This window comes from Papaver somniferum, unplaced genomic scaffold (assembly GCF_003573695.1).
Source record: "Papaver somniferum cultivar HN1 unplaced genomic scaffold, ASM357369v1 unplaced-scaffold_132, whole genome shotgun sequence".
NCBI lineage: Eukaryota > Viridiplantae > Streptophyta > Magnoliopsida > Ranunculales > Papaveraceae > Papaver > Papaver somniferum.
The window spans coordinates 20,824,745-20,846,008 of NW_020622381.1; the positions used below are offsets into that span (position 1 = coordinate 20,824,745).

Consider the following 21,264-nt stretch of genomic DNA (forward strand, 5'->3'; position numbering starts at 1 on the left):
GTCCACATGAGCATACTTTATACTTGAAAGCTGATGATCTTGGCAATCATATTATAGAATGTTTGTATGTGGATGATCTTATATTTACTGGAAATAGTTCTGAGATGATCAAGGAATTTAGGGAGGATATGGTGAAGGAGTTTGAGATGACAGATCTTGGATTGATGTCATATTTTCTTGGCATTGAAGTTCAACAAACTGAAAAAGGAATTTCTATTAACCAACAAAGGTATGTTGAAGGAATTTTGAAGCGTTTCAAGATGGATAATTGTAATCCAATCTTAACACCAATAGAAGAGAGACTGAAGTTGACAAGAGAAGGATCAGGAGAGCTTGTGAATTCAACAGACTTTAAAGGTCTTGTTGGATGTTTGATATATTTGACTGCTACAAGATTTGATATCATGTATGCAGTTAGATTGGTTAGCAGATTTATGGAAGAACCCATACAATCATATTTACAAGCTGCAAAACGTATTCTGAGATATGTTAGAGGTACAATCAGTATGAGAATTCTCTATAATGTTTCAGAAGATCCAAAACTAGTTGGATTTACTGATAGTGATTGGGCTGGTGATACAGAAGGAAGAAGAAGCACATCAGGTTATGGATTTCAGTTGGGAACTGGTTTTTTCTCTTGGTCATCTAAGAAGAAACAAGTTGTTGCATTATCTAAAACAGAAGCTGAGTATATAGCTGCTAGCAATTGTGCTACACAAGCTGTGTGGTTGAGAATGATGCTGAAGTCATTGTTTGAAGAACAGAAGACACCAACAACAATAGTTTGTGATAATAAGTCTACAATTCATTAACTAACAATCATGTGCTTCATGGAAGGAGTAAGCATATTGATATTAAATATCATTACATCAGAGAGCTTGTCAGTAACAAGGAGATAGCTTTGGAGTTTGTTGAAAGTGAAGAGCAAGTAGCAGATATTTTCACCAAGTCTTTGAAGTCTAACACTTTCATTTACTTGCGTGGAAAGTTGGGAATGATTAGTAAAGAGTATCTTGGTTTAAGGGAGGATGTTGAGAAATAAACCAAGATACTATGAAGAAGACAAAAGGGATCAACAATGTTGTTGATCCAAGTAGTGTGGATCAACTATGAGAGTTGATCCAATGTGGTGTGATCAACTGGTACAGTTGACATGAAGCGGATGGATAAACAAGTGTTGTTGATTCATGGTACAATTTTTATAAGTTTACTTGGGTTACAAGTATTACTTGTTTTAAGAGTTTGCTTGCGTGAGAATTGTCTAGAAGTTTCTTGTTGGAGTTTGTTTTTGATTAGGAAAGTCTTTTTACTTGAGAGTCAAGTTTGTGAATCATATAAATAGGTTGTTAAGCCATCAGTTGAAATATATGAATTAAGTGAAGCTTGTTTGAGTTTAGTCTTGTGTTCTTTTCATTAACTCTTTGATATCAGATTTTCTACATTTGCGCAAATTTATTTAAGGAATATCGCAGGGAGATTTTTTTTACTTACGTTTTGAATGTAAAGAACTAACGGCCAATGGGTATATGTACGACTGCAAATCAACTCTCAATTCAAGGGATTTTTTAATACTGTTAAAGATCGAGCAAGAGACAGGAGAGCATAAATGCGGAAGCACAAAAGATTACATTGGTAATAATTTTGGTGTATCTTTCTCATTAATTCTTCAAGGTATTTATACAATCACAAGACTTGGTTCTCAAGATATTCCATTCCTAATATAACTCTAATAACTTAAAGTGCATATCTCCTAAATATAGACTCTCCTATATTATTTCCTAATAAATATACTATTTTTACCAAAACTCCTTAAATATGGTTTTTAATCGTATTTTAAACTTGTTCTTTATCAAAAATACAAGTCTGAATCCATTGATGTTCTCCGTGTTGAAGTTTTCTATTCTTTTTCTTTACACAGGTTCTCTGTAAGGTTATTAACTTTGCTCTTTATTGGAAAAAAAAAAAAGAAAAGAAAACTTAGCTCTTTGAAGGTGTTGCCAAGCACTGTTGGTGGCACAGACAATTGGTTGTCTTATTATCTTTGTTTTGTGAAAAACACACGTTGCAGTCTTTATGGGTTCTGTAGTACGTGGATTCTAAGACTCAACCAATAAGAAATTTAGTATGCCTCCGACCCGCCTCACCAGCTGATCGTCATAATCTACTAATTGCCAGGATAAATTTGGCGGGTTCGACGACGTTTGCTCAGTCCTGGAACGCATTGTCAGTTTTTGTTCGTGTAAAATCAGCTTTCTGGCCCCTACACTACAAGTAAAGCAACATAGTTTGACTGTCTCACTCTTAAATCCGGCTTTCAATGTGGCGCTCCTTTGAAATCCAATATTATTTTTTTTGGCCTTATCTCGGAGGGACAGGATTCGGCCATAGATAATCATCAACTGTTCGGGCCATTTAAACTTGTCAAGCGACAAAAGCTGGGGCATTTAATCGATCCACACACACAATTAGACGGTAGTAATTGTTGGGTGCAATAATCAAAAACAAGGAAAAATTAAATAAACAAAAGTTATTGATACTTAGCTCCTTTATAATGGAAGTGATCGATTTGATGAAACGGATGAGCTCCCCATATCTCCGCAACAGCAACAAGGTAAAATTTTGGAAAAAACAGAGTGAGTCACGTGTTCAACACGTTGCCCTTAAGACATTAGCGCCCGGCTACACTCAAGAGTGATGCTATAGCCCTCACAGGACGGATATCTCCAGGATAAAACACCCTAATACACCTACTACTAGCATATGTAGTAGATGCTCAACTTGAGCTTGGCAACTCCGAAAAAACCATAAAGGAAAATCTCGAACGCTTGAGAAAACAATATAAAATATTTTTTTCCCTTGGGGGTCCCTCTAAATATAGAGCAACCCCTTTCCCATAGATTTTACAAAAGTAGTGAATTTGTTTATAAAATTGACAAATACAACTTAAGAAGAAAAACTCCCCGATGTGGGACTAAAAGGTTTATATAGTTTCTTAAAACTACTAAAAATTGGAAACTCCACAATGTGGGACTAAAAAGTTTCATTCACAAAAGAAAACAATAAATTATAATTTTTTATTAAAACTTTAAAAAATTATTTTTTTTATTAATCGTTTTCCAACAATCCCCCACATGAATGAAAACTCAATAAAACATGATAACACAGATAGATCTTGGTAAATCAACATCCCAACTTCACGATCCAAACAGACTGATCGTGCAAGTGTTGAAATCATACTAGTCATTTCTACGTCCTCTCCCTCACACAAAAATGTGTTGACCCTAGGGTCATACTATGGATTGCATAAATCATAATAGTATTGAGAGCTTTCATCTTTAGTTCTCACATGGTGAGACTATAGGTATATTTCACCAAAGTGAAAAAGCATGAACTAGTGAACCCTTAGTGACCTTTAGGTCCTAAGTTCCACTAATACTAAAACCATCAAAACGAAAATTACATAAAAAGTGCAGGAAATACCATTTTAGGCAAAGGTGTCCATGAGGTCTTGAACCTTTGCTTAGTGAGATATTACCGGAATTACTTGCTAGAGACAGTGAACTATGTCTTGAACTGCTAGCATTTGATGTAATTCGCGATAATAACCACGGCTGATATCTCCAAAATTGCTGTCAAGCTCGTGTCGTTTTGTCCAATTTAGCCCTGGAGAATCAAAGCTCATATTCTCATAGGAAGCGACCCACTTCCTCATTCAGATAGGTGAGTTTCCATAAAGAGTGTTACTGCTACACCCCACTTCAATCTTAAATTGAAACTATAGAACTCATTAAGGCTTCTTAAAAATCATCCTTCACATGCAGTCACACTATCACGTCTACACCATAGGGAAGGGACAGAGAATAAAATTCTCCGATAGTGTTTACCTTTACCCACCACAAATTAGTTGTCTCATTCGAAACCTTGATCTTGGGATCTCCAGTCAGCAAGGTTGAGTATCCTTCATGGAAGTTTAATTTATGAGCTTAAGCCCTTTCCCCCTCGATGCATTTATAACTATCTCTTGGGATAAACCTTTCGTCAAAGTTTGCGCGATATTCTCCTTGGACTTTATCCAATCAATAGAAATAATACCGATTGAGATTAGTTATTTTCAGCTTTGGCTATTATATCTTGGCTAACACAACGTATAGATATAACTGGCACATGCCTATGCCAGAGAGGAATGTCTTCTAAAAAGCATCTTAGGCACTCGGTCCCCTCTCGTGCTTTATCTAACTCAATACTCTCAGATTCCATAATGAATTGAGCAATATATGTTTGTTTGTAAATCTTCCAAAAATAAACCCTGATGCTAGAGTGAAACATATCCACTCGTAGACTTAGACTCCTCTGAGTCAACTATCCAGTTTACGTCACAAAGTCCCTCAAGGACAACAAGATACCTTTGATAAATCAAATAAAAGGTAATAGAGTATTTTAGGTACCATAATACTCTACTCAGTGCATCTGAATTCTATTGCTCTGGACTACAATTATATCTACTTAACTTACTCACAATATAGGCAATGTCTGGACTCTTACAGTTCATTAAATTCATCAGACATCCTATAACTCTTGAGCATTCAAGTTAAGATACTCCATTACCCTTTTTTCTTGAGTCTACATGAATAATCCTACGGAGTACAAGCAGGCTTACAATCACATTGATTGTATCTCTTAAGCATAAATTCAAAATATGAGAATGACAAAGACTACATATGTTAGATTATTTTCTAATCCTCATCCCTAAGATTACATCAACAGGGCCTAAGTCTTTCAAGTCAACGTTCTCATTCAGCGCATGTTTTTAGTGGAATTAATCACATCTATGTTTGTATCAAGTATAAGCATATCATCAACATACAAGCATACAATCGCACAGGCATCCTTAACAAGTTACTTGTAAATATGCTTGTCAGATTCATTAACTTAAATCCACTACACATTATCATATGATCAAATTTTCCATGTCACTGTTTACGTGCTTATTTTATAAACCATACAAAATTTTGTTCAACTTACAAACTTTGTCATCATAACCTTTCACTACAAAGTCCTCAGGTTGGTCTATGTAAATTTCTTTATCTAATTCACGATTTTAGAAAAGCTGTCTTAACATCCATCTGATGTATCTCTAATTTGTTTATGACAACAATAACAATTAGCAACTCAACGGAAGTAAATCTCGTCACATGTGAATAAGAATCAAGGAAATATACACCTTCTTTTAGTTTATAGCCTTTAGCTACCAACTTAGCCTAATATTTTTCTACAGTTCCATATACATAATGTTTCCTCTTAAAGACTCATTTACATCTCATGTTCTTATTCTCTGGAGGTAAACTATAAACCTACAAAGTCAGGTTCCGACGGACTGAGTCCATTTCACTAAATGGAGCTTCTTACCAGAATGGGGTTTCAGTAGATATCAAGGCTTCTTTACAAGTCCAGGGCTTAGACTAAGCTAGGCATGTTATGAAGTCGGCTTCATAAGAAGTCTCAAGTCTAATTGTTTTACTTCTCTTAGGCTCAATCTTAACTTTATCTTCCTTTAAGATAAGTTCTGACTATTTGAAAATAAATCTAGGGGATCAACAACACATCTCTAACGAGGTACAGGTTTAAGAATAAACATGTTCAAAGAACTCAGCATCCCTAGATTATGTAATAGTATTCACAACAAAGTCGGAAAAATCACACCAAAGTATGAAAAATCAGAACAAACAACCAAAAATATATATGTAGAAGTATACTCAGCATACCTTATATGAAGACACAATCAACATTTTTGGTTTCTATCTAGTTCTTTTAGGAAGAGGAATGAAAATCTTAGTCAAACACCCCCACACTTTGACATATTCATAAGAAGGTCATCTACCTTTCCATAAATCATATGGAGTTTCATCTGATCCTTAAGGGTACTAGATTCAGGATATACTAGTTAAGAGGACTGCCTCCTCCCACAAGACCGCAGATAATCCTGAACTAATCAACATGGAAATTATATCTCCTTAAGGATACAATTATTATGTTCAAGGATTCTAATTGGTTTTCAACTTCAAGTTTATACATCTTAAGGCTTCTAAGGCATCTTCCTTATCCCTAAGCAAGTATACAAGATAGTACCTCGTACAATCATCTACGGAAGTTATAAATCATCTTTTATCATAGTGGTTTTGGGTTGAACTCATGTCAACTAGGCCTAACTGAATTAATTCCAAGGGATTAGAATTACTGTGAACATTTGTGCTAAAAGATTTTATTGCAAATTCATTTCACTTTTGTGTTCAAGATCCAAACTAAATTTGGGTACGAAGTCTATGCTAGGCAGTTTATGCATTGACTTATAATTTCACGGTTCCAAGTCTACCATGCAAAACATTCAAAGACACACAAAAGAAAGCACAAGAATCAACTATGTTCACTTCATCAGATTTTCCTTTAAACTTATATAGACCCTAAGTCCTATAACTGTTGCTTAAAAAATCAATACCCTTAGTTATAACAAGTTTTCCACATTTAATTAAGATCTTCAATCTTTTACCATCTTCAAGAGAACAAGATACAAGATTTATTCATATGCTCGGAACATGAAAACTTCATTCAGTGTGAGAATATTACAGATATGAGCTTATGCTCGACCTTTCCCTTTTGTACAACCTCTGTCGCAGATGAGTTACTCATACAGAGTTTCTCGACATCCCTTATCCTCTGATAAGAGGTGAACAGGTCTCTGTTTTAACAAACATACTTAATGGCTCCAGAGTCCACCCACCAGTCTCTCATATTGGTTATTAAAATAACTTCCGACATCATGTCAATGAACTCGTTCTAAATTGTTTCAACTAAATTAGCATTAACTTTCTACTAATTAAGATTTTATATTGTCTACACTTTACTGCCGTATGGCCAGGAATTTTACAAACATAACAATCACCCTTAATTAAAGTAATGCCGGATTCAGTTTTACGAAACATACCTTTATTATAAAGACTATGCTTAGAGTTTTGTTTGATGTTCTCGCCTTTTTCAGCTTTGGAAGACTTGTGTTCATCCACATGCGCCTGGTAGCCATGTTCCTTTTCAATTTCATGTCACAAACTTCGTTTATACTCTGACCACGGACACGGTAATTTCCCAATCACCTAATACACCATATCTCACAAACCTTAGTTCAGATAAAATATGAGTTTTGAAGATAATATCTAGATTTATAAACTTCGTTTGAACCACCATATCAAAAACCTCATGGTTACCCCATAAAAACTACTTTAGTTAACAACAAAATTCTGCCCATCAGAATTTTTCAGGAACGTTTCTCAGTTTTGTAAAATATCAAAAAAATACTTTTACAACTCCAAAAATTATGAAATTTTACGTGAGTAACTATCAGGATGTCTACTACGTTGTGTCGAAAGGGTTCATCGAAATTCCTTCTAGGTTAAGAGATAAACTCGAAACTCTACAGCTGACCAAATATTCGTTTTTTTTTTCACTCCACAATTAACATCCATGATTCACAAACCAACCAACCATTTTTGATTATTACAAATATTAATGTATTAAGATTGTTGGGTGCAATAATCAAAAACAAGGAAAAATCAAATAAACAAAAGTTATTGATACTTAGCTCCTTTATAATGGAAGTGATCGATTTGATGAAACGAATGAGCTCCCCATATCTCTGCAACAGCAACAAGGCAAAACTTTGGAAAAAAAAACAGAGTGAGTCACGTGTTCAACACGTTTCTCTTAAGACATTAGCGCCCGACTACACACAGGACGGATATCTGCAGGATAAAACACCATAATAAACCTACTACTAGCATATGTAGTAGATGCTCAACTTGAGCTTGGCAACTCCGAAAAAACCATAAAGGAAAATCTCGAACGCTTGAGAAAACAATATAGAATATTTTTTTCCCTTGGGGGTCCCTCTAAATATAGAGCAACCCCTTTCACATAGATTTTACAAAAGTAGTGAATTTGTTTATATAATTGACAAATACAACTTAAGAAGAAAAACTCCCCGATGTGGGACTAAAAGGTTTATATAGTTTCTTAAAACTACTAAAAATTGGAAACTCCACAATGTGGGACTAAAAAGTCATTCACAAAAGTAAACAATAAATTTAATTTTTTATTAAAACTTTAAAAAAATATTTTTTTTATTAATCGTTTTCCAACAGTAATCATTACTAATCCTGCTGCCTCTATAAATATCACAGCCCCATCCTCTCAAACCCCCACACTCACACACACACCAAAAAGGTTTCTGGGTTTTCCTCCTCCACTAGTCCACTCTAATGGCTTCCGAAATCCATATGTTCAGGCAATCATGTACATCCATATATTCCAGACTTTGGTATTATCATTTATATTTTTCTGATTATTATTATTGACTTGGATTTTGTACGGTGATGTGTTTGCTTTTGCAGCCATGAAAGCTGGAAACCTTGGGAAGTATTACATAAATCCATCTGAGAAAATGATGAACATGGAATCTGAATGGATAGCTTTAGAACATGAAGATGGTATTGAGGTGATTTTCTACAGGGATGCTTTTAAGGGTAATCCTATTTCAGGAAAAATATACTACAATCAGGCCATTGGCGATTCTGAAAACAAGGATGACGTCGAGTACAGCTACATAATGAATACTGATTATCTTGATGCTAAGCAACTTAAGGGTGAGATTTCAGAAGGGTATTATACGGTTTACATTCCTAAAATCAAAAGTTAAAATATAGTATAAAGGAGGAGTACATGCTGAGTATTACTAGTACTAGTGTAATAGAGAAGGTGTGGTTGTCTTGGTTTGTACATGAAAATTTCTTTCTAGTTTTTTTTTAGTTTTTTCCTAGGATTTCTGGTTTTAGTTTCTAGGAGTTTTGAGACTGATTTTGAGAGTGGTATTTTGATCATCAGTGGGCATAATGAAAAAGAACGGCATATAATGATGTATTCCTTCCATTTCTGTATTGAAAAGAGTTTCATAGATTATACTAGTACGGTTCATTTCTAAAAAAATTTCTTCCTTTTTTCACCTTCGTTTGATTAAAGGTTATATATAATGGTGTTGGCCATGAAAATGCAGAAATTAGCAAAAATCTAGATTGGGAAGTTTTGTGGCCTTATTTCGGCAATTCATTCGGAAAATTAACCCTTTTTGAGAGCCTCAACTTTACGGCACCAAAAGAACTCATTTAGCCTGCAAAATGACTCAACTTAACTACAAACGGACCGTGGACTCGAAAGTATTGTGATTAACTAGAAGATAGAGAAAGGGTCAGATTTCGTTACAAAGTACTACATTTTATGAAACAAATCTCAATGCCTCGTGTTATTCTTGCCATGGCGCCGGATATAACCAACCCTTGAGGCCTTGCCTTGCCTTTCCTTTAATAATTCCGGGAATTTCTTATTAGTGGCTTGAGATAAACTTGTCAAATGACAAAAACAGGATCGCCTTCTAAATTGCCTAGCTAAACACTTTCTGAAACCTTTGAAGAGCTCTCTCGTTTCGTCGTCTATTAGCAGTCATGGTGAACGTTCCCAAGACAAAGAACACATACTGCAAGAACAAGGAATGCTGGAAGCACACCCTGCACAAGGTTACCCTATACAAGAAGGGTAAGGACAGTCTTGCTGCACAAGGAAAGCGTCGTTATGACGGCAAACAATCAGGATGCGGAGGACAGACAAAGCCCGTCTTTCACAAGAAGGCCAAGACTACCAAGAAGATTGTGTTAACGCTTCAATGCCAATGCCAAAGCTACAAGCATATGTATCATCATGCTATCAAGAGATGCAAGCTCTAAACTAGAATTTAGTAACATGAAAAAATTTCAGTGTTCACATAATCGGATTACGTTAATCACTAAGTAAACCGATTCTGGTAGGAAACGGTGTATGTTCATAAAATTGTAGCCCGTTTAATCTGCATGTGAATAAGAATCGGGGGACGTTAGTGTATAAGTATCCCGATTTTCATAGCCAATATTCCTGGATGTTAATTTTGTAGTTTAAAATCGAGGTTTACATGTATATCGATTAAACCGATTCTTGGAATCGGTCTACATTAGCACTTACCAAAACCCGATTGTGAATTTTATTATGTTAGGAATCGGATTTTATATGTATATCGAGTAAACCGATTATGTACCTTGACTTTGAAAATACATTCCATTCCATTGTTTTTTGTCGCTTAAATCCGTATTCTACAGGCAAAAAAATCAAGCCGAAAAGAAATATAAGAAGAAACATGACCATGCTACTCCTAAGCCTTTAGGACCTCATCGACAAGGCGGTCAAAAGTTGAATGCTTCCCACCGAAGGGCCCCGGCGAGTAAAGCCAAAGGGATCAGCATTAATGACCCACCACCTCAACCGGAGAAACAAATACATGAAGAATGTGAATCTGATACACCAACTGAAGAAGGAGGTGGTGAGGAGGAGATGAATGTAGAAGAAGAAAGTCGTGGAAAGAAAGGTGTTGAAGAAAAAAGTGATGAGGAAGGTGGTGGTGAAGAAGAAGGTGCGAAGGAAGGTGGTGATGAAGAAAATGATGAAGAAGAAGGTGAGGATGAAAGTGTTGAAGAAGAAAGTGAGGAGCAAGTTGATGAAGAGATATGAGAAGTTCAAGAACAAGTGCAAAATGAAGTCCAAGGAGGAGACGCTCAAAAACAAGTCCAAGGAGGAAATGCTCAAGAACAAGGTAAGAAAGATGGTAAGAAGAAGAAGGAGAAAGGAGACCACATACCCGACGAGATGAAGATGTATCCTCGCGGACCTAATGATCCCGTTTACGGGTTACCAGGTGATAAAGGACAGATGTTATGGGGGTAGAAAGACAGTTGGGCTGCTGTCGTTTGCCATACCATAGTAAGTACCTAAACCTTATGTTATGCGACGTAAAAATTATTATCCGTGTATTGTTTTGATTGTTTTCCATCGGGTTTTTTTGTTCTATAGGATCACAAGGATGTCGTTCGTCTTATGAAGCCAGGAACGTCAGGGAGTATGATGAAGAAATGGGAACTGGTAGGAATGGGATCAACTGAAGGAGAAGTTCACGAAGTAATCGATCTAGTCAATTCTACGGGGTTGATAGCTGCGGTTGAGAATTTGGACCTTGGTTACGATAAACCTCTTTGTTCCGCCTTTGCCGAGAGATATCACGGGGAAACAAATACTTTGCATATTCCGTTTGGCGAAATGACGATAACTCTAAATGATGCAAAGTTGATTACCGGGATAAGCATAGAAGGTAAAGCCATGAAGCACAAAGGGTACGCCCAAGAGCTTGAGTGGGAAAAGATTTACGCGTGGACCAAGGAAGTGTTCCAATGGGATGAGGCGACGACCAAGTCACAAATTCTAGTAGGAAAATCAAAGCAGATGGTATTCCATCTCTCGAAGTTGAGGGACCTCTTTAGTGTAACAAAGAAGCTTCGTGCTGAGAACAAGGAAGTGACGCCGCAACGTATCGTCGCCACGGCCAATGCGTATGTCCTCTACATCCTAGGAGCTGTTAAGGCCAATGAAAAGCTAATTGATGAATTGAACAGTCTCGAAGATGTCGAAGCTGGTGCAAAATTTGGGGAGCTGTTGGAGGAGGAGGAGAATCCAAAGAAAAAAAGGAAGAGAACACCCCCAAAAAGGATGTCTGAAGGTGCATCGAGCAGTGCCCAACCTCCTAAACGAGGACGCGGTGGAGCTGGTGGGGATGTTGATGAATGAATGGTTACATTCATGTTTATGTCTTTAACTATGGATAATTATGGAGTCAAAACTTATGTCTCGTCTCAAACTTATTGTCGAATTATGTTTGGTTATATTCCTAGTTTATGAATGACTTAATCTGGTCTCTATAAAATAAGCAACTACAATATGTTCAAAAATTATAGGATTCTTGCATTTATTCAGTCAAAATCGGTTTACATTAGACTATATGTAAACCGATTTTGAAATTTCCCAGATTTTCAGTTTCAGAATCGGTTTACATGTAACCATATGTAAACCGATTCTGAAATTTACCCAGAGGCTCAGTTTTAGAATCGATTTACATGTACACCTATAAAATCCGATTGTCATGAAGAAAAGTTCTGTAACTTTTAGAATCGGTGTACATGTACCTCTATAAAATCCGATTATCATGAAGAAAATTTTTGTAACTTATACAATCGGTTTACATCTACCTTTTTAAAAACCCGATTGTTGAGAGGCACAATTTTTATGATTCTGCGAGGATATAATCGGTTTATATGTACCTTTGTAAATTCCAATTGTTTGATTTGAATTTGAAAAAAATAGCCGCTGAGTCCTTATCTATATAAGGACAACCTCTTTCAGCCACTCCCATATCATACACTTAGCCTAGAAAATGGAATGGGAACCGTTTGAAGATTTGTGTCTCGTTAAATCCTTTGCTAATACGTTCCGCGAACGTCCGAATGAAATCTATTCAATGTTTTGGAAGAGAGTTAAAGAGTTCTTTTACGGGCGTACCGCGAATCCCAACAACCGCAAATGGAGAGACTTGGCATTTCGATTCCAATACATTAAAGGGGCAATGCGAGAGTACGTAATAGTTAGAAATATGGTGTACCAATATCATCCACGAGCTCCTCTTAGGGAAAAAGTGAGTAATGCGATCGTTTTTATACTAATGTCAAAAGTCACATACTAACATATAAGAATTCATTGAATTTCAGCTGGAACGTTTCAACGGGCTATGGAGAATTCGTAATGGGGAAAGAAAGTTCATTCACCACAAAGAATACACGACGTTGTACCGACGTGCTCGGAGGTTCATTGACGAGCATTTGATGTGTCAAATTCTAGAACTCCCATACTGAGTCCTATATATATACGTACTGGGATAATTTCCAAAACTATGTAATGAATATTTTGTTTGTGAAAGTAAGAGATAATCGGTTTACATGTGCATTACAGAAGCCCGACTATTGGATCGGTTTATGTGGTAATTGATCAAACTCCGATTCTGGGTTTACATCTTCCCAAACATAAAACTCAACCCAGAATCGGTTTACAATAGCACTAACATAACTCGATTTTGGATCGAGTAAAAAAAGAAAATTTACAGGTTTTGATTAAACACTTTTTAATTTTTCCAATTAACACTAATTTTTCGAATTAGCACTAATCATGCATTAACATAATAGTGGATAAGGGGTTTTTATGAATAATTACTTAATAACCCTATTTTATCATGTAGTTATACGCCCCAATTAAGTGGCATAGGCCCCAATTTTATCAGGTTAACTTTTACTAGTACATTTAATGCAAGTTATTAGACTCAATTGGTATACCTCTCGCTTCTATTCAAACAAAAAAAAATCAAATTACAATTGCAAATAGTCAAATGTGATAATAACTCAACAAAAAATCTCGTGCTGTCTCTATAAATAAGAAATCACAACCCCATTCTCTCATCACACAACCAAAAAACTTTATGGGTTTTTCTTAATCTCCACTGTAATTAATGGCTTCCAAAATCCATATTTTCCGGAGATCAGGTATATATTTCCCTTATATTTTCTATAACTTGCAATGAAATATCTTGCTAGATTACCGCACGTGATGGGGGACCGAAGAGAAGAAAAAGACAACTAAAAACTAACACAAGTGATACCACCTGCAGGGAAAAAAAAAGAATAATAAGAAAATACAAAGTACATATTTGGAAATGAAGAACAGACAAAGTAAGAGAGACAATTTTAGACACTACAGCGAAATAAGGAATTTCATTGTTGAGTCTCTCCGTCTTGATTATATCAAGGACCTAAAATCCTCACACTGTGATCTTGTTTTATTTTCCTTGTGTGTTTGAACAAGCATAGAATGTTAAGGACTACAAACTAAACAGAAGCTGGCCTCCGTCGAAGAAAATATTAATGTTAAGGAATTTGCTAAACAAGTTATCATGATTCAAATCTTTGATTCCTCCTGTCCTGCAACTTGAGCTGGTCCGAGTCAAAAATCTCAATTCCATCTCAATCAACATCTCAGAAAACCATCTTCTGAACATATCTTTCTCTTTCTATATGCAAACTTCAATTCTTAATAGATCACCAACTTGAGCTGGTGTCAGTTAAAAGTCTCACTTCTTAACATATCTTTCAACTTTACCACCATGGTTCACTGATGTACACCTTGAATTCATCATACCGACAGCAGAAACATTAGCAAATTCGGGATAGTAATTAGTCAAGAAAATGAGTGTTAGTGAGAAAATTAGAACGGCATAGCCATTGTTTCAATGGATCAGTTTAAGCAAGCAATTTCTCTCATCTGCAAAAAAATGGCAGGGAGAATTTCAACTCTGAACCAATGGCGATTTAATGCTGCCAGAGTATCAGGCTGCCAAATGTGTTACCGGTCAAATGGGTTCACTTCTTAAAAACAATAGTATTATTACCCATTCATGCAATCACTCTCCCTAGAGCTTATATGTAGTATAAAAGAAAACTTAATACCACATCCTCTGATGGTATACATGAATGAACCACAACACACGACCTAGATTTGAGGAACATAAGAGGGAAGAGTATAGGCTATGGATACAGGGCGAGTTATGTACCCGTATCTAAAAAACACAACACTCAAGCACATAAAAAACGAGTAGGCAGAAGATAAGTTGCTGACATATCCATGGTAATACTCTTATCAAGTGACAATATAATACCAGCTGATTTGGTAGATATAATGGGCAACGGGAACAGACATAAACACAGCAATGAATGTAGTACGCAGACATACCAATACATCATGTATGTCTGATGTGAATTTTTTGTGTATCAAAATTCTCGCTTTCCAAGGTTGTGACACCAAAATCCTTACGTATCATGTTAAACACAAATTATCGCATTTTTATTCAATATGAACCAAAATGAGCATCAGTTCAGAGATCCATATCACCCTGCGCACTAAACGTTCAAAGCACCAAAATGCATCACCTTGATTTCGGTAAGAATTGCCATTGGAAAGCAAAGATCACTCATCCCTGGAAAACGAATAAATGTGTAGTGACCCATCGATCAAATAATTGGGATCTACTCCCTCTCGGTAAATGCTAATTAAAGATTCAGTAAGACTGCTTCAGTGCTTAACTGTTTACAAAAGCATCTTATCTATGGGTGCACATACCCTACCCATACCCGCCAACCCTATCCTACCCGCCAGTTTTTTAACCGTATCCTATCCTATCTACTATTTGGCGGGTAGGGTGGCGGGTAAAGATTTTCTTAACCGCCAGTAAACGGGTAGGGTGGCGGGTATATGCCATATCCTACCACCCTACCTAGAAGTGCACATACCCTACTCCTACCCGCCAACCCTACCCTACCCGCCAGTTTTTTAACCGTATCCTACCCTATCCATTATTTGGCGGGTAGGGTGGCGGGTAAAGATTTTCTTAACCGCCAGTAAACGGGTAGGGTGACGGGTATAGGCCATATCCTACCCACCCTACCTAGAAGTGCACATACCCTACTCCTACCCGCCAACCCTACCCTACCCGCCAGTTTTTTAACCGTATCCTACCCTATCCATTATTTGCCGGGTAGGGTGGCGGGTAAAGATTTTCTTAACCGCTGGTAAACGGGTAGGATGGCGGGTATAAGCCATATCCTACCCATCCTACCCGTTGTGCAGCCCTAATCTTATTCTCTAGCTTTGCAGGATAAAGAGGAACAGAAATAGGTAAAGGAAGGTGAAGCAAAGTAAAAGAAAATGTACCTGATGTTCAGTCAGGCATCTCCTCGTAGTTGTTGTTGTTTGCATCTTCTAAGTGCAGACTTCTGCTTCTGCACCCAAACACACAACAAAAAAGTTATTTCACCAATCTTCCATTTTGTCTGTGTATAAAGTTTCCTGTGTGTAATGAGCTTCAAAAGACCATAAATAAAGCAATTATTTACTACGAAACCGCAAATAAAGAAAACCCACAAATCAAAATCTCTTTAAAATCCTTAGATTACAATCAATTTCAATGCACTTATCTATAGCATTTTATCAAATATGGGTTGAGCATTGTACGAAAACGTAAGTTTTTCAAAATAGGTGAGATAAACTATAACCTAGAATGAATATCAGTAAACATTGTTCATGAATTACGATTTTCATATTGATAACCTCTGCAAACAACTATTTATAAAATATAAAATTTTCTCTATAGTTACAGAAAATTTTAGTTAGGATACACAAAAAAAAAATATAGACGCAAAGGAAACGGAGCATTGACAAACGAAATAGGTTTAAAGATGAAGATACCATACCAGGAAACATTTATAGTCTGCTTGTATCACTGAAATCTCGAAGGAGGAACAAATCTTTAAATTTTGAACGAAGTTAATTATACACAGTTGTTATATCCCGGGTCGGGTTCAGAAACTGTATCCAGTATCAAGAGATGCAAGCATTTTGAAACGGGGAACTTAGGTTCAGTCCCCACCCATGGATAACCAATAATATGAGGGCCTTAGTTAAAAGAAGTTTAAATCTAGGTCCCTTTATCAAAAGACATTCATATCCTTTTATATATTGTCAAATCCCAAATTAAAAAAAATTTAAATTTAAGCCCAAAATATTAAAATATAGTAATATGATGTCACAACCATCTTTACCGACGGCCGCCACCACCAACCACCACATCCGACGACCGCCGCCACCAACCACCACCTCCGACGACTGCCGCCACCAACCACCACCTCCGACGACCGCCGCCACAAACCAGCACCTCCGACGACCTCCGCCACCAACCACCACCGCCAGGGACCACCACCAGCAGCAGAAACCACCACCGTCGGGATCCACCACCACTGCCAGAATCCAACAACAACATATGGATGTGTAATCAGAAGTTACACATGCACATGACATGTGTAACCAGAAGTTACACATCCATATACACATGGGTGTGTCATAAAAGTGTAATCAGAAGTTACACATGCACATGACATGTGTATCGGGAAGTTACACATCCATATGGCATGTGTAATGAGAAGTTACACATCAAAGAAATAAACAAAAAAACGCATACATAAATTACATGTATTACTTTAATAATCATTTATAATAATTTCTTAGCATGAAGTTACAACAATTTCTTTGTTTATAAATTATAATAATCAAGTATTATTAAATACGATATGCAAGTTAAAACACTAGAAATAAGAGACATCATATAATACAAATGTTCCCCTCCCTTCTCGTCTTTCTTATCTTCCCCGATTTCAAATGCTTGTATATCTGCAACAAAAAAAATTATTGAACAATTAACAAAGATCACAAAAATCACAAAAAAACACTTGATAACTTATCAAAAGCGTGTGTAAATATAAATTACACATGCATCTGTCTAATGTAATTCGAAGTTACACGTGCATCTGTCTAATGTAAGTCGGAGTTACACATGCATATATCATGTGTAATTAACAGCTGCACATGCTTATGACTCGTGTACCCGGCATGTACACTATGTTAAAATCACTAATCAAAAAAAAGGCTACAACTATTCAGAAATTATTGTCATAAAAACATTAAGTTGCCATAGGTTAAACATTCCAGAAAACAAAACATGTGTAATCAGCTGGTATACTACAAAACGCATGTGTAATTGGGAGTTACACATGCATATGGCATGTGTAACTTGGAGTTACATATGCATATGGTATGTGTAATTGTGAGTTACACATCCACCCGTAATAGTTCGAAATATTGAAATATATGATGGAATTCAGTAATTACCCGTTCAAACAAGAAATCGTTTTTTGCTGGAGCGTCACCTGCACAAAAACAAGGGGAAACAAATAAAAATCTTGATTCAGTGCAGAAAACATAAAGCCTATACTGAATAATCTGGTGGTCAGCTTTACAGGTCTCATTTTTTCTCTAAATCTGTGGGGTAAAAGTTAACAAGAAAAAAATAACTTTTCAAGGTCTGGATAATTAAGCACACAAGAGATTGTATCCACCATAATACGGTACCTTTTAAGTCATTTAAGTGGAACCATAAGCCATTACCCTGCAGAATTTAGAAAACAATGACAGAAATCATCAAATTGCAAATGAACAATCATCAAATTATTATCATTAAATGCAATAGCTTACCGAGGTCCTCCATGTTTGGAATAGTAGCTGAAACAACAATGAACCGAACATGAGCGAGAGCACCTGATTCCATTTTGGGGACGTGAGCAAGCATTTTAAAAGAAGTAAAAACAGCTAAAAAACTGGAAAAAGTTCATACACAAGCAAACTGTACTACAAGTAATTGGCAGTATAACTCAAGCATATGTAACTAGCATTCAATTAACTACAAAAAGTATATAACGAAGGCATATGGAGGCGGTCAAACTTCAAAATCCGTTACCAATTAGAATATGTAACTAGCAGTTACACATCCAATTGGCATGTATACATCGCAGTTACACATCCAATTGGCATGTGTAACTAGTAGCTGCATACCCAATTAGCTTGCATAGTTTGAGTTACACATGCATATGTCATGTGTAACTTGGAGTTACACATGCACCCGTAATAGTTTGAAATATGGAAATATATGTGTAATTGTGAGTTACACAAAAATCAAGCTTCAACAGCAATAAATGAATTTAATGCTCTAACCAAGTGTATTAGAGAGGGAATACAAACCTCAAGATCCTTTGATGAGCAGAATGGACACCTTCTTGTTGATATTTTTACACATTAACGAGGGAATATCAACAAGTGTATTAGAAAGTTATATTTTTACACAATAACAATATACTTATTGCATACGTACTATGAGTATCTCAGTATCCAGCTTCTCAACAGATTGCTTTGCATGGTGATCTCCGAAATGTTGCTCATCCTGCTGCCTTACTAGCTTGCACCTGAACTTTGTAACTGTAACCTAAGCATACATCTAATATCACCACCAAGTCCATTCTGTAGCTTCAATTGCAGCAGCAATGTTAAAGTAATATGTCGATTGAAACTATTTCAATCAACTAATAACGGATAGAAGTTTCATATTAGGTTACATATGCATATCTCATCAAATTAGCATGTGTAACTATAAGTTACACATCTATTTTGCACGTGTAACTAATATATACACATCAATTTAGCTTGTGTAACTAGAAGTTACACATCTAATTAGCATGTGTAACTACTAGTTACACATCCATAGTCTGCCAATACTATGCTGGTAAAAGAGCCTTACACTGTGAAATGGGAAACCTGGTAAAAGTTCATACACAAGAAAACTGTACTACATGTAATCGGCAGTTACACATTCATATATCATGTGTAATTCGCAGTTACATATGTCATAAGCATATGTAATAGGAAGTTACACATGCATATGGCATGTGTAAGCCGCAGTTACACTTCGGTGTTTTTTAAAGCCATCTTACCATTGGGAGAATAGATACTGAGATGAATTGGATCGGTAGAGATGGATTTGGAGCGTCATGTCCCTTTATCTGTTTCATCTGTGATCTCCTATCTCAGAGCAGCTACATAAATATAACAGATAAGCATGTTAGATGAAATTTATCAAATTGGGTCAGTTGTACAAATTATACTTAAATTTCAGAGAATCAAATACTTAACGAGGACACCTTTGTATATCGAACAACAAAATTAGTTAAAATGATGACCAAAATTTGCAAAGTAACCAAAACAGACTTAGGACCACGTAAAAAACAGACTAAACATACTTCCAACATTTGCAGAGTAACCAAAACATTTGCAGCATGACATCGGAAAATGAAGTACCTAACAACCAAATAACTAAGACACAACCAGTGAGAAACAACCAAAATTTTTACCTCAAGAGCAAAACATTGGCAGCATGGCATCTGAAATGAAGTACCTATAATCATCTTTATCAGTTGACTTCTACTTCTCAGCACTGCTTTCTTTCATATATGTCAACACAGATGAGCCTGGTGATAAGGATGAATCAGAGCTCTCTAATTTCTCAGGAAAGTACAGCAATTGAGCAATCAAACTCTTTTGTGATTCAAGAGTGTTTTCTGTTGTTTCATCTATAGCCACTTAGATAAACAAACTAACCAATGAAGCAGTTCTCATTCAATTTATCAATTCTGATATCACCAGTGCCTCTTCATCCTCCTAAAGAACCCCTACTTGCACCACCAACATCACCAGACCAGTTCATATGAGTGGATGAAAAATCAAATCAAATCTATGGGTAACAGAGACAATGATTCTTTGATACTGAATCTCAAAACATTATTTAGATCATAGCTACAAATTAAGATTTACACGATTTTGACGACGAACAAATATGGATTTTTTGTTCAAGTTTTTTCAAAAACTCTAAATCAAAACAACCAGAGTGAGTAGAAAATTGTAGATCTATGCTTCGATTTCAATTAGGATACGTTAATTAAAAAAAATGAAGATATAGGTTTTGAAAACCCTAAAATCCTTAAGAGAAGATGATACTTATGCGCAGAATCATGCTCATCTTTCTCATGATTAAGGATCTAAACTCTAATTAAGGATCAGATAATGAAACCGAGATTAATTTTCATTTTTTTTTTCAAAATCATTAAAATCAAACCACGAGAAATTTGATTTCAACTCGAAATCGATTAATGAAAGCTTTAAAGGAAGATTAACTTACCTTTTAATTCGTTTTTACTGATGTTTCACTTCGATTTTTTGGTTAATTATCAGACTAAACAAATCATCTGCATCTTCCATAAGATCTATCTTTTGATCAGATTCAATCGATCTTTGACATAAATGAAACTACAGAGGCATAAAAGGAGAAGATGCAATCAATCGTTGTTGTTGCAGTCGAAGATTTGATGAAGACGAAGAAGATTTGATGCAGTCGAAAATGAATCTCAGGAACCCTGGAAACCATTTTTCTACAGCAGAGAGAGATAAAGATGAGAGAGAAAGAGAATATAGAAATGAAAAGAATCTTCTAGGATCCCCTTGTATAAATACTAAAGGGAAATGTTTCCATTATTAAAATTCAGAATAATTAATTATGGGCCTGATCTAAAGATAATTTGATTTTTCGGGCCTAGTAATATCATTTTATGAAAGTGTGGAATTGAGGGTGGAGGATCCATTTTGTGGGGCTTCTATATGTTTGAACCCATATAGTAGGGGGTTCTAGTATTTTTCACTTTTGAAATAGTATTTGTGTATTTCTAGGACTTCATCTTGCATATCTAGTGTTTTGTTGTCTTTTTTTTTTTTTTTTTTTTT

The 21,264-nt window shown here is 36.0% G+C and overlaps 2 protein-coding genes across 2 annotated transcripts; both read left to right on the top strand.

Moving 5' to 3' along the window:
- Positions 1 to 260: 260 nt before the first annotated feature.
- On the top strand, positions 261 to 812 carry LOC113332904 (uncharacterized mitochondrial protein AtMg00810-like). The gene is made up of 2 exons (XM_026579404.1): positions 261 to 573; positions 682 to 812. The coding sequence occupies exons 1-2, from the start codon at positions 261 to 263 to the stop codon at positions 810 to 812; spliced, it is 444 nt and encodes a 147-aa protein (XP_026435189.1).
- Positions 813 to 8,257: 7,445 nt separating this feature from the next.
- Positions 8,258 to 8,946, top strand: LOC113332747. Its single transcript, XM_026579257.1, has 2 exons — positions 8,258 to 8,340; positions 8,439 to 8,946. The coding sequence occupies exons 1-2, from the start codon at positions 8,307 to 8,309 to the stop codon at positions 8,741 to 8,743; spliced, it is 339 nt and encodes a 112-aa protein (XP_026435042.1). The 5' UTR covers positions 8,258 to 8,306; the 3' UTR covers positions 8,744 to 8,946.
- Positions 8,947 to 21,264: the final 12,318 nt, after the last annotated feature.